This window comes from Entelurus aequoreus, linkage group LG11 (assembly GCF_033978785.1).
Source record: "Entelurus aequoreus isolate RoL-2023_Sb linkage group LG11, RoL_Eaeq_v1.1, whole genome shotgun sequence".
NCBI lineage: Eukaryota > Metazoa > Chordata > Actinopteri > Syngnathiformes > Syngnathidae > Entelurus > Entelurus aequoreus.
Window position 1 is genome coordinate 9,266,450 of NC_084741.1, and position 13,970 is coordinate 9,280,419.

Consider the following 13,970-nt stretch of genomic DNA (forward strand, 5'->3'; position numbering starts at 1 on the left):
GCGACCAACTGTAGTTACTGCACTGCAAAAAGTCAGTGTTCAAAAACAAGAAAAAATGATATAAAAATTAGGGGTATTTTATTTGAACTAAGCAAAATTATCTGCCAATAGAACAAGAACATTTGGCTTGTCAAGACTTTCCAAAACAAGTCAAATTAGCTAACCTCAATGAACCCAAAAATAGCTTAAAATAAGTATATTCTCACTAATAACAAGTGTACTTTTCTTGGTAGGAAAAAAAGAGACCTTTTTGCTCAATATGTTGAAAAATATTCTTAAATGAAGTAAATGCTAGTGCCATTATCTTGACATCATGACATGCACTCGGCATCATGATTTTTTTTTTCATGCTAGAAGTAAGAAATGATGACTTTCAAAAAGTAGTTTTCTACTTGTGAGTGTTGATGACACAACACTTGATATTCTAGTTTCAAGCATGTTTTACTCAATATAGGTCATAACATCTCAGCAACAAGCTGTAATATCTTACTGACATCATTTAGGACCAAAACACTTAAAACAAGTAAAACACTCTAACATCAAATCTGCTTAGTGAGAAGAATGATCTTATCAGACAGAAAATGAGCAAACATCACCCTTATTTGACATATTTCATCTTACTTAGATTTCAGTTTTTGCAGTGTGACAGTGGTTTTCGGAAGTGTTTCTGAGCCCATGTGGTGATATCCTTTACACACTGATGTCGCTTTTTGATGCAGTACCGCCTGAGGGATCGAAGGTCCGTAGTATCATGGCTTACGTGCAGTGATTTCTCCAGATTCTCTGAACTTTTTGATGATATTACGGAGCGTAGATGGTGAAATCCCTAAATTCCTTGTTGAGAAATGTTGTTCTTCAACAATTTGCTCAGGCATTTGTTGACAAAGTGGTGACCCTCGCCCTGTCCTTGTTTGTGAATGACTGAGCATTTCATGGAAGCTGCTTTTATACCCAATCATGGCACCCACCTGTTCCCAATTAGCCTGCACACCTGTGGGATGTTCCAAATAAGTGTTTGATGAGCATTCCTCAACTTTATCAGTATTTATTGCAACATGTTGCAGGCATCAAATTCCAAATGAGCTAATATTTGCGAAAAATAACAAAGTTTCTCAATGTGAACGTTAAGTATCTTGTCTTTGCAGTTTATTCAATTGAATATAAGTTGAAAAGGATTTGTTGTATTCTCTTTTTATTTAGCATTTACACAACGTGACAACTTCACTGCTTTTGGGTTTTGTGAAACACGTGTGCAGTAAAAACAAATAGAAAAACTGTGCTTGCCTTGATGTCTCTGTGGACTATCTGGTTGTCGTGGAGGTATCTGAGCCCCTCCAGGATCTGCTTGGTGTAGAAGATGATGGTGGTCTCGTTGTCCTTCAGAGGACCCCACTTGGAGCGCAGCAGAGAAGACAAACTTCCTGCCGGGACAGGAACATTTGAACATGTCACAACTTTAATGCTATTGCACAACTTAAAGGAAGTGAGTTGTGAAGAATGAATCCTGGCAAAGTCAACTTCCTTCTTATTCAAAAGTCAACATGTTTGGATGCAGACCTCCTGGTACTTCCTCCATGAAGATCCTGATGAAACCGTCCTGACTGACGGAGCCCAGGTACTGGACAATGTTCCTGTGCATCAGCCTCTTGTGGAGCTGGATCTCCTCGTGGAGAGGCTGGGAGTAACTAAGGACACAAATAAAAGGGTTAAGTTAATACAGTATTTTTGCTTTTAAGTGGTGCTAGAACTGAATAGAGAGAATGGAACAGGACTATAAGACTTCCTCTTACGTGCTGTCCTTCTCTGGGATCTCTTTGATGGCAATGCGCACTTGGTTGCTCAGGTCCCTCCCGGCGTACACCACGCCGTACGTCCCTTTGCCGAGAACCACCTTGTCGCCATTCTCGTTAGTCTCGTACACGTACTGCAAGACCAGAGGGACATAACGACGTTGGCAGCATTTCACGTGCAATACATTTGGAATAGTAACAGGAGATTTTAGAGGTACCGTATTTTTCGGACTATAAGTCGCAGTTTTTTTCCGTAGTTTGGCCGGGGGTGCGACTTATACTCAGGAGCGACTTATGTGTGAAATGATTAACACATTACTGTAAAATATCAAATAATATTATTGATGTCATTCACGTAAGAGACTAGACGTATAAGATTTCAAGGGATTTAGCGATTAGGAGTGACAGATTGTTTGGTAAACTTATAGCATGTTCTATTTTATTTCTCTTTGCTATTTGGGCTTATTGGACCCTAATTAGAATAAAAACTAAGAATCATCTTTTGATATGATGTACTTAGTCCATAAGTACACAAACGTGTACTTCCTGTTTAGTTACATGCTAATTCTTATTTTTACACTTTTTTTTCTTCCAAATTCCATTGTATGTTATACTCTTCTGACACCACCAGATGGCAGTATAAGTGTCCACATAAGCGGCCATAAGACCCCAATTCAGTAGTGTACACCATTTTGGAAATACGAGCTAAAAGGTGCTGTCCACGCATGTGGCCACTCAGCCTTTTTAAAGCAGGGGTGCCCACACTTTTTCTGCAGGCCAAGTGGAGGGGATCTACCTCATTCATATATATAATTTATAGTTATTTATTTATGAAATGTACGTTTTTGTTAACAGGTTAAATGTGTTTAATGATAATACAAGCATGTTTAACATATAAATGTCCTTTCTTTCATAAAACAAGAATATAAGTTGGTGTATTACCTGATTGTGATGACTTGCATTGATTGGAATCAGACAGTTAGTGATGATAACGTCCCACATTTTCAAATGGAGGAGAAAAAAAAAGTCCTCCTTTCTGTCCAATACCACATGAAAGTGCTTGCTTTTTGCCATCTTATTTGTCCAACTTCCATACTCCTTTTTATACACTTTACAAGAAATACATTGGCAGCAAACTCTGTAGCTCGCTAGCTTTCTGAGACTCTTATTTTGTTAGCACAGGCAGGATGAAGCAGCGCTTTTATTGTGAAGATAGGAACTGTGTAGTCAGTCTTTAGAGTTTTGACGGCAGATACGACACGAGAGTCTGTTGAAATAAAAGGTGTTTCTCGCCTTCCTGTCGGTCGTTTTTTCTTAATAATGATCTGGCAGCAGCCAGCGTCATCTCACAAGACCCTCGGGTGCCGTGAATGTCAATCAAGTGACATCTTGGTGAAGCTTGATGATCGCTCATTTTAAGGTCTATTTTTTGAATGTCCGGCTGGCAATGGACTGACACACCCTCCACCATCCACGTAATGGGCACCCTTGATTTAAACAATTACACAAGAAGACACAACCCATGTTCATAAACCTATGTGGCGTGGCGGTACAGGTGCGGACAAAACCAAGTCATTTTAGGCACATTTCATGTTTCAGGCCACATAGGGGCCAGGTGGCGCAAGTCCTAAAGGACTGCAGAGGGACAATCTGGCCTTGCACCTTTTTCAATGTTGTTATTCAACATGCAATCACTCGCACATTGATGGAACAAAGTGACACACCTCCAGTATTCCGTCAGTGACGTGGCTGCTGTCCTGAGAGACATCCTCGGCCTGATGGAGCAGAGAGTTGACCTCTTCACAGAAACTGAGGAGACAACAATGGAAGAAAGTGTGATGACACTCTTAAAGTCTTTTTGCTATATTTATACAACTCGCCCCTCGGATTCCTCACAGTCTTCCTTGACCCATAGAACATTCCCTCACCATGTTCTGTGAATACCAAGAGTGTTTTTATCCAAGTGACAGTTCACACGACTGATGAACACATGTATTCAATCAATCAATCAAGCTTTCTAGCAGACTATACAGTATATATGATATAAACATAGAGGTGTAACGGTACGTGTATTTGTATCGAACCGTTTCGGTACGGAGGTTTCGGTTCGGTGTGGAGGTGTACCGAACGAGTTTCTAAGCTAAAGTCTTAACAAGCTGCTTTGCTTCTTCTGCCTCAGCACCCAGCGTTGTCCCACCCACACAACCATCTGATTGGTTACATACAGAGCGGTAACAGCCAATCAGCAGTGCGTATTCAGAGCGCATGTAGTCAGTGCTTAGCGTTTAGCAGGTAAGCATCAGGCAGCGGACTCTCCCCAAATGATAATAAACACCTCCCAGTCAACTACTAGTAACATCACTATGAGCCTGTTGACCTTCTAGAAACTTAAACTGCAGCTCAGCTCGCTCGCAGTCCTGGCTTGAGGTGAAGGCTAATTAGCTTTTAGCGTAAGTTAGCTCATTTTGCGGTGTGTGTGTTACGGACAGCAAAGCCCTGTCTGTCTGTTATTTCACTTTACCTTTTTCTGTGTTGATTGAGCTGTGATGAAGCAGCAAAAAAGGACATTATGTTAAATGAAGAGTTTCTGTCTCTGATAGTTGATATAATAATGTAAGTGCATCATTAAGCCTACATGAACTCCATGGTGTTCAGGGATGAATAGTCTCTCCTATTGCTATTGTACTATTTTTGTAGCAGCTTAGTTTTCAATGGCAGGGTCCCTGCTATCACATGTTGATAACAATATAACATTTACATAATAAAAATCAACTACAGGCTTCCCAAAAACTGTAATAAATGAAGCATGATGAGTTGACTTGAAACTGTTTAATGTTGCACTTTTTATATGTAGAAGACAAATGTTGTCATTTTATTGAATCTGAGCAACAAGTTGAGGCAGTTTAATGTTGATTAATGTGGGCAGAATTATTATAGTGGGAGAGCATTTGAACACAGCACACAGCTATTCAAATGATGTCAAATCACCAAGTGACATCTGTTTCCCCTGAAACATGTTTTTAAATATAGCAGCACCTCTTTTCCCCCATGTACATATATCCATGAAGTTATAGTTGGGGGGTGCTGTCTCCATCAGAATGCTTGCACTGTTATTTTGTTCCAGCCATGTTTCAGTTAAAAACATAAAGTCAAGTTTAGAAGTGGTAATAAAATCATTGACTACAAATGATTTGCTATTCAGAGACCTGACATTGAGCAGACCCATCCTGATGGTGTTATTGACAGGCTTCCATGTTGGCTTTGATTTGGAGAGAATAGGAATGAGATTGTTTAGGTTAGCAGGGTGGCTAACTTTCCCAATGTTTACTCTCTTGGTAGTCACAACAGGAATGTAGAAGGCTTTTTTTTGTCAGATACCAAAAGTTGCGATCTTTATCGTCTTTGTTCTCTACTAAATCCTTTCAGCAAAAATATGGCAATATCGCGAAATGGTCAAGTATGACACATAGAATAGATCTGCTATCCCCGTTTAAATAAAAACAATTTCATTTCAGTAGGCCTTTAAGTGATGTTTTGAGAAAAACAAAACTTTATTCAGTTTTTGTTTAACTTTTAAAAAGTAATTACCGTAATTTCCGGACTATAAGCCGCTACTTTTTCCCCTCGTTCTGGTCCCTGCGGCTTATACAAGGGTGCGGCTTATATACGGCCTGTTCTTCTCCGACACCGACGAAGAGGATTTGGGTGGTTTTAGTACGCAGGAGGAAGACGATGACACAATGATTAAAGACTGACTTTTCATATACCGGTAGGCTGCTTATTTTGATAACGTACAAGCGAGCACTTTGTATTACTTTGCAGCGTTGTATTATTTGTACTCTGCACGAATGCTGTTCGCCATGTCAAAGATGTGAAAGTTTGATTGAAAGATTTATTGTTAATAAATGGGACGCTTTGCGTTCCCAAACAGTCATCTCTGTCCCGACAATCCCCTCCGTGGTAGCAGGAACCCCTATATACTACGCTAATTACACTATATACTACGCTAATTACACTATATACTACGCTAATTACACATCAAAACCCTGCGGCTTATAGTCGGGTGCGGCTTATATATGGAGCAATCTGTATTTTCCCCTAAATTTAGCTGGTGCGGCTTATAGTCAGGTGCGGCTTATAGCCCGGAAATTACGGTATTCATACAGTACAGGCCAAAAGTTTGGACACACCTTCTCATTCAATGCATTTTCTTTATTTTCATGACTATTTACATTGTAGATTGTCACTGAAGGCATTAAATCTATGAATGAACACATGTGGAGTTATGTTTTATATTCTAGTTTCTTCAAAATAGCCACCGTTTGCTCTGATTACTACTTTGCACTCTCTTGGCATTCGAGACCTCTAAGAACTAATTCAAGATTGTTGGAAAACCATTTCAGGTGACTACCTCTTGAAGCTCATGGAGAGAATGCCAAGAGTGTGCAAAGCAGTAATTAGAGCAAAGGGTGGCTATTTTGAAGAAACTAGATTATAAAACATGTTTTCAGTTATTTCACCTTTTTTTGTTAACTACATAACTCCACATGTGTTCATTCATAGTTGTGATGTGACAATCTACAATGTAAATAGTCATGAAAATAAAGAACACACATTGAATGAGAAGGTGTGTCCAAACTTTTGGCCGGTACTGTATACAAAAAAAAATCTAATGATACGGGGGACGGCGTGGCGCGGGTTGGGAGAGTGGCCGTGCCAGCAACCTGAGGGTTCCTGGTTCGATCCCCACCTACTACCAACCTCGTCATGTCCGTTGTGTCCTTGAGCAAGACACTTCACCCTTGCTCCTGATGGCTCGTGGTTAGGGCCTTGCATGGCAGCTCCCGCCATCGGTGTGTGAATGTGGAAATAGTGTCAAAGTGCTTTGAGTACTGTGGAGAATGCATATATTTCTAAGAGTTCTTTCTTTATTCATAGTCATGTTTAAAGCAGCTAATATTTTCCCATGTGTACTCTTTTTGCTTGTATCTTATGTCCGCAAGTAAACTCTGTGCTTTACCTTGTGGGAGTATAGCATACTCCCTTTTTACCTTATCAGTATTAGAACAATGAGGCTGTATTCCTTTCTGGGCAGGGTGGGGGCTGTTTTCGTATTCAATAAGTTGTCTCTTTCCGTTTGGCTTTCAGACCACTTCTAGATGCTGCTATTAACGGACTGTAGGACTGGTCTCCTAAAGCTTTAGTAAAACTTGATAATATTCCTATTCTGTCTTGATGGTCCTTCTTACTCAACATGTATGTCATCTGAAAGAACTTGGGATTGGCCAGTGACTTTAATTCCCTGAGAGGAAGACTGGTTAGACGCAACAGTACCTTGAAGGTAGAAAAGCGCTATACAAGTATAACCCATTTACCATACACAAATTGCACCATTCCACGTTAGCCACTCTGGACTGACCTACTTAATGGATCAATACGTTGAGGATTCGTAACTTTCAGGTCACTCACCCTTTGCAGTGGAGCTCAGAGGGGAAGCAAAGCTGGAAGTCATCAGAGTTGTAGTGCACGTACAGGAAGCAGCTCCGCTCATCGATTTTGGACACACTGAGAGAGAGAGAAGGTTTTTTAATGGTGCATTAATGCCTTGCGGTCAACAAACTTGTATGGACAACAAGGATGGTTTTTTTCTCTGTAATTCCAGTGGAGGCACATACAAGGGTTCTCAGGAACACGTTCTGCCGACCTAAGACTGGATCCCCCTGTGGGTGATGGGTTCAAGAGGCCATGTGAAAGCCTCTTGGTCCATGGCGGTAATGACATGTTTGTTTGATTAAGGTCAGTGTGGCAAGCATTTGATGGCATTTCCATTGTGAAAGATGCCAAAACAACCAAGCTTGGTCACCGTACATTTCAGTCTTCAGTACAGGTGGGGGACATCATCCATTTTTAGATGCATCGCAACTCATACATGGGTAATTGTAAAATGTATTAGTAAACGTCAATAAACTATTATTTATCAATAAAGTAATGCAGACATTTCTAAAAATGTATCTGACTGGAGCCAACCACCTCACTGATAGATCCGACCAGCTCCTTTATTTTAGGGCACTTATGTTCCAGTTTCCATGAATGTAATACATGTCATGGGAATTCATTCAACTGTTTCATTACAAATGCACAGTTTTTAAAAGTTGCAAGTGATGAATTATTCTTATTGAGTGAAACAAAAAGAAATGTAAAACTGCATTAATATACATAAAGATGCATCAATAATGAAAAAAATGTTTATCAAATTGTAGCTCCTGAATCCATCCATCCATCCTAAGCCTAAGCAGAGAAGCCCAGACTTCCCTCTCCCCAGCCACTTGGTCCAGCTCCTCCCGGGGGATCCCGAGGCGTTCCCAGGCCAGTTGGGAGACATAGTCTTCCCAACTGGCCTGGGTCTTCCCCGTGGCCTCCTACCGGTCGGACGTGCCCTAAACACCTCCCTAGGGAGGCGTTCGGGTGGCATCCTGACCAGATGCCCCAACCACCTCATCTAGCTCCTCTCCATGTGGAGGAGCAGCGGCTTTACTTTGAGTTCCTCCCGGATGACAGAGCGTCTCACCCTATCTCTAAGGGAGAGACCCGCCACCCGGCGGAGGAAACTCATTTCGGCCGCTTGTACCCGTGATCTTGTCCTTTCGGTCATAACCCAAAGCTCATGACCATAGGTGAGGATGGGAACGTAGATCTTGTATCTGTGATCTTGTCCTTTCGGTCACAACCCAAAGTTCATGACCATAGGTGAGGATGGGAACGTAGATCGACCGGTAAATTCCGGCTCAGCTCCTTCTTCACCACAACGGATCGATACAGCGTCCGCATTACTGAAGACGCCGCACCGATCCGCCTGTCGATCTCACCATCCACTCTTCCCTCACTCGTGAACAAGACTCCGAGGTACTTGAACTCTTCCACATGGGGCAAGATCTCTTCCCCAACCCGGAGATGGCACTCCCCCCTTTTCCGGGCGAGAACCATGGACTCGGATTTGGAGGTGCTGATTCTCATCCCAGTCGCTTCACACTCGGCTGCGAACCGATCCATTGAGAGCTGAAGATCCTGGCCAGATGAAGCCATCAGGACCACATCATCTGCAAAAAGCAGTCACCAAACCGGATCCCCTCAATGCCCTGACTGCGCCTAGAAATTCTGTCCATAAAAGTTATGAACAGAAACGGTGACAAAGGGCAACCTTGGCGGGGTCCAACCCTCACTGGAAACGGGTCCGACTTACTGCAGACCAAGCTCTGACACTGATCATACAGGGAGCGGACCGCCACAATCAGACAGTCCGATACCCCATACTCTCGAATACCTTCTCCAAGTCCACAAAGCACATGTAGACTGGTTGGGCAAACTCCCATGGACCCTGCCGAGGGTTTAGAGCTGGTCCACAGTTCCACGACCAGGACGTAAATCACCCTGTTCCTCCTGAATCTGAGGTTCGACTATCCGGCGTAGCCTCCTCTCCAGTACACCTGAATAGACCTTACCGGGAAGGCTGAGGAGTGTGATCCCACGATAGTTGGAACACAGCCTGCGGTTCCCCTTCTTAAAGAGAAGAACCACCACCCTGGTCTGCCAATCCAGAGGTATCGCCCCTGATGTCCACGCGATGTTGCAGTCTTGTCAACCAGGACAGCCCCACAGCATCCAGAGCCTTAAGGAACTCCGGACGGATCCCATCCACCACCGAGGAGCTTTTTAACTACCTCCGCAACCTCAGCCCTAGAAATAGGAGCTCCTGAATTGTAATTGTAATCGAATCATAAGGCGCCTATAAGTTCACACCTCTAAAGTCCTCGTTACCATTTGGTGGAAACTAGTTTAAAACATCTCACTAAGACCAGTTAGCTCTGAGATAAGGTCGTTAAGTGTTGTACTAAACTTGACCTGCACTGTTAACGTAAATGTTACGTTACCTACTTTACCCACATATGAAGTATTTCCTTTATCAGCCGTTGTAGAAACACAGTCACAGCGAAACCTCAATTTATCAAGCCATCTATTTGCAAACTTTTTGGTTTACAAACTTTTACATGGCGCCAAATAGGCTGCTGTGTACAATGTTCATTCAATCATTGTGTGCTCCACTGGCAGCCATTTTGTGCTTGCTCGTATTGGAGTGACTGGGGAAGCAGGCCTCATACCACAGAAAGTTTTTCATTTGGATGAGACCGAACTGTTCTGGAAAAAGATGCCAAAGCGGACTTATTTCACAACGGAGGAGAAGACTACCTCTCCTTCAGCGGCCCCTCCTCCCCGTTGCTCCTTTGCCCATGTTAATGTACTGTAAGTGGATTTTTTTTTATTTCTGATCCTTTGTGAGGGCACGCAAAGGGACTTCTTTGTGTGCATGTTGGCAGAGCAGTGCATACAGCACAGTTTAGCTTGCTGTTGTTGTTGTTTTGGCTTGTTAATAAAGACAATGTTGATATACAGTACTGTATAGCACTTTATATTGTGTTCAAAGGGTACTAACCTTCACTAAATGATGCACTTTTGTCATTATTTATGTTTACCGGTACATTGTTTCTTATATGAACTTGTTGATTTACGAACCCTGTTCAAGAATCGATTAGGTTCCTAAATCGAGGTTCCACTGTACTTTTCTTTTCTCCTTAATGGAATTGTTATTATCCTCAAATGTATGTGTTTTCTCCTGCCACAAAAACCTGCTTAACTACATTTCCCGGCTAATTTTGTTGAACAAAAGTGAGATCTTCCGTCACATTACAAGTCCGGTGGAAAGCGGAGGCAGCAAAGCATCGCAACCCCAAACCAGCAATGTGATAAGAAGCCGAATGTGAGTGTTTGAGGTTTCCTTGCTTTGGCTGCAGGCTCCAACACACACGGACATATTTCAAAAGATGTCTGCACACGTAGCAGCAGCAATGCAGCATACCTCACTCCCCGGATTGCAGCGGCTGGGAAAGTCCACTGGTGTAAGCCTTTCTGTGGGTTCAAACATGACTTGGTTAATGCCAGTGGGTTTTACAAAAGAAAAGCTCTCGCTGTGCATGATGTGGCAACTTTGTAAAATTAAGTAGAATACACTCTGCACACACACACACACACACACAAAGTCAACAGCCTGAGGTGGCACACACATTTGTACAAAGAACACGCCCTCGCGTGTTGTTAGCATTAAACGCTCATTAAATGTTCATTGTGCTGAAAGATGATCTCATTTGGCAAAGTTGGGTCTTATCTTAGGTTGCGCAAGCGTGAAGTCCTGAAGGCAGAACCAAGACGAGACTACAGGTGTTTGTTGGGGAGGCGGGGCTACCAGGCGGTTTGCATACCTTTAATGGAGTGACGTGTTTCAACTGGACGGTGCCACTTCCATCCCCCCCACTCACAGACACTGTAGCAGGCTGGAGGACTTTGCTGGGCTCCAGAATGAGCACCTGGGAAAACAACAGTTCACACTTTTGGAATTGAATTATAATTATATAGCACTTTTCTCGAGTGACTCAAAGCAATAATAATAATAATAGATTTTATTTGTAAAAAAAAAAGAAGAAGCACTTTACATTGAGTAAACAACCTCAAAGTGCTACAGTGTATTAAAAAAAATAAAAATTAAAAGATAATAAAAAAATAAATAAAAATTAAAACTAGAACAGCCAAATAGCTAAAACTAGTATGCATATAACTAAAAAAATGCTTTTTTTTTTGTAAAAGAAGGGTTTTTAGGCCTTTTTTAAAAGCATCCACAGTCTGTGGTGCCCTCAGGTGGTCAGCAGGCATGTGATTTGACCACAATGAAAAAGACTGAAAAAATTTCCGGGGGTCTGGGGGGACGAAGGCCCCCAGCCAGGTCCAGGGAAGCCCCCCGAAGCTCCTGGTTTTTCACCAATTTAACATGCTAAAATGAACAAAGACAGCACCATTTGAAGAACATATTTGAGTGTTTAAAGACATGAAAACATCATTAATAGAACATACATAACCTAATGATCCTAATGAATGACTGTATATGGTTCAGTCCCAACAGTATTTAGTCACTAATATTTACATCTTGTGTTCACAGGTGTCACATTGATCAGTGTTATTATCTACACTTTATTTACAGTATTACCACATTACTTCAGTTCACTTCACACATTAGCTTTCTCCAAGAGCCCTAACATGAGCCTTCCTTGCACATTTATTTAACAAAATACCAAATGTAAACATTTCATTCTTTTCGCCAAAATAGGATATCAATTTATGAAAATAATTAAACGTGTTTAGTATTGTTTACTCATATTTGAAAATAGGAAATAATAATAATGTGAGGACATATTGCATGAAACAAGTGTGAAAATATTGACCTTCAAGATTGTTACACCACTGACAATAGTTTCAACAGACGACATAAGAACTTAATATTACAAAATAGTATTATATGCAAATTTATTTCAAATAAATTGTTAACTGGAATCAATAATGTGACTCTTTGAATTTCTGTCATTTCATAATATATTTTCACGTGGCTTTTTATTTTTAGAAAAACCCATTTATATTTCGCAAAGCAATAATTGGTTAATATTTAAAACAAACATGCGTATTTCGCAAGCAAATATTTTTTAGCTGACCTCATTATTAACAACCCTGTCTGCAACTGAAGTGGGCGGATCTTTCCTCTCCATGTCTACAGCAGTTGTGGATGTAAACAAAGGATGAAGTCCGTAAGGTTTGCTCACTTTCGGTTGACATCCAAAAGTAGCAGCGAGTGAAAAGTTAGTTTTCCTTGCTTCAAGTTGTTTCATATGTTTTTGGTGTTTCGCATGTACTTCCAAAGCCTTGAAACCTGGTGATCCATAGTCAATATTATCATGACACCACGTGCACTAAACCTTTCCGGGACCATCGATTTTCCGAATAAAATCACCGAACAAAGTCGTAACTTTCTTCTTCCCAACAGTATCAGTGATTTCCCTTTCCATCCAGTCCCATCCAAACTTATCTTTGACATGTTTATCAATTTCTTTTACTCGTAAAACGTCCTTTCTCTCGAGAACCGACATCGTTTACGTATGGAAAATGGCGGTATGATGACGTTATTAATGTCATCATTCATAACAGATGTCCTGATTGGTCACAAGGAACATATCGACCAATCAACTACGGCGTAATATAAACTACGTCTCGAATCTTGATTTAGGGTCGGAAAAAAAAACAGAAAAACGGGAGATCATTTTTTTCCACCCCCGAGATTAAAAAAGACGGAATTCCGACTTCAGACGGAAAAACCACATGCCTGAGTCAGGGAGAGCGTTCCACAGACTGGGAGCAGGTAGGTAAAGTGGCTTGCCCAAGGACACAACGGCAGTGACTAGGTTGGCGGAAGCAGTGTTGGCATCTCATCCGACCCAAGCAGGGAGGTTATGCGTCCCATTTTTATAGTCTTTGGTATGACTCAGCTGGGATTTGAACTCCAACCTACTGATCTCAGGTTGGAGTTCAAATCCCAGCCGAGTCATACCAAAGACTATAAAAATGGGACGCATAACCTCCCTGTTTGGCACTCAGCAACAAAGGGTTGGAGTTGGGGGTTAAATCACCAAAATGATTCCCGGGCGCGGCGCCGCTGCTGCCCACTGCTCCCCAAGGGGATGGGACAAATGCAGAGGACACATTTCACCACATCTAGTGTGTGTGTGACAATCATTGGTACTTTAATCTTTTAATCTTTAACCTCAAGCAAGCAAGACAATCCTAACTGTGCTCACTTTTACATCAGATGCATTTACCATAATGTGTTAGATGACATTTCCGTGGTGTGCAATATCGATATTAGTGGGGTTTTTTGTTGTATTTGATCTTTTATCCATACATATTAGCGTAGTATTTATTACTATTTCTTTGTTTTTCATTACAATTTATTTTTGTTACTGTATGCAAAAAGCTGCACTGCAACAATGTAACTTCCTCATAATGGGATAAATAAAAGTCTATCCTATCCTATTTAAAGGCCTACTGAAATGAATTTTTTTTATTTAAACGGGGATAGCAGATCTATTCTATGTGTCATACTTGATCATTTTGCGATATTGCCATATTTTTGCTGAAAGGATTTAGTATAGAACAACGACGATAAAGATTGCAACTTTTGGTATCTGATAAAAAAAAGGCTTGCCCCTACCGGAAGTAGCGTGACGTAGTCAGTTGAACATATACGCAAAG

The 13,970-nt window shown here is 41.4% G+C and overlaps 1 protein-coding gene across 2 annotated transcripts in view; it reads right to left on the bottom strand.

Moving 5' to 3' along the window:
- The window catches only part of LOC133659736 (mitogen-activated protein kinase kinase kinase 5-like), a 60,425-nt gene that overhangs the window by 15,988 nt on the left and 30,467 nt on the right, over nucleotides 1-13,970 (bottom strand). For both annotated transcript variants that reach the window (XM_062062400.1, XM_062062401.1), the window contains exons 10-16: nucleotides 11,102-11,206; nucleotides 10,702-10,751; nucleotides 7,260-7,355; nucleotides 3,515-3,599; nucleotides 1,791-1,924; nucleotides 1,558-1,685; nucleotides 1,285-1,421 (exon numbers count right to left, since the gene is read on the bottom strand). In XM_062062400.1, the coding sequence (XP_061918384.1) occupies nucleotides 1,285-1,421; nucleotides 1,558-1,685; nucleotides 1,791-1,924; nucleotides 3,515-3,599; nucleotides 7,260-7,355; nucleotides 10,702-10,751; nucleotides 11,102-11,206 (735 nt within the window). The remainder of the gene's footprint in view (nucleotides 1-1,284; nucleotides 1,422-1,557; nucleotides 1,686-1,790; nucleotides 1,925-3,514; nucleotides 3,600-7,259; nucleotides 7,356-10,701; nucleotides 10,752-11,101; nucleotides 11,207-13,970) is intronic.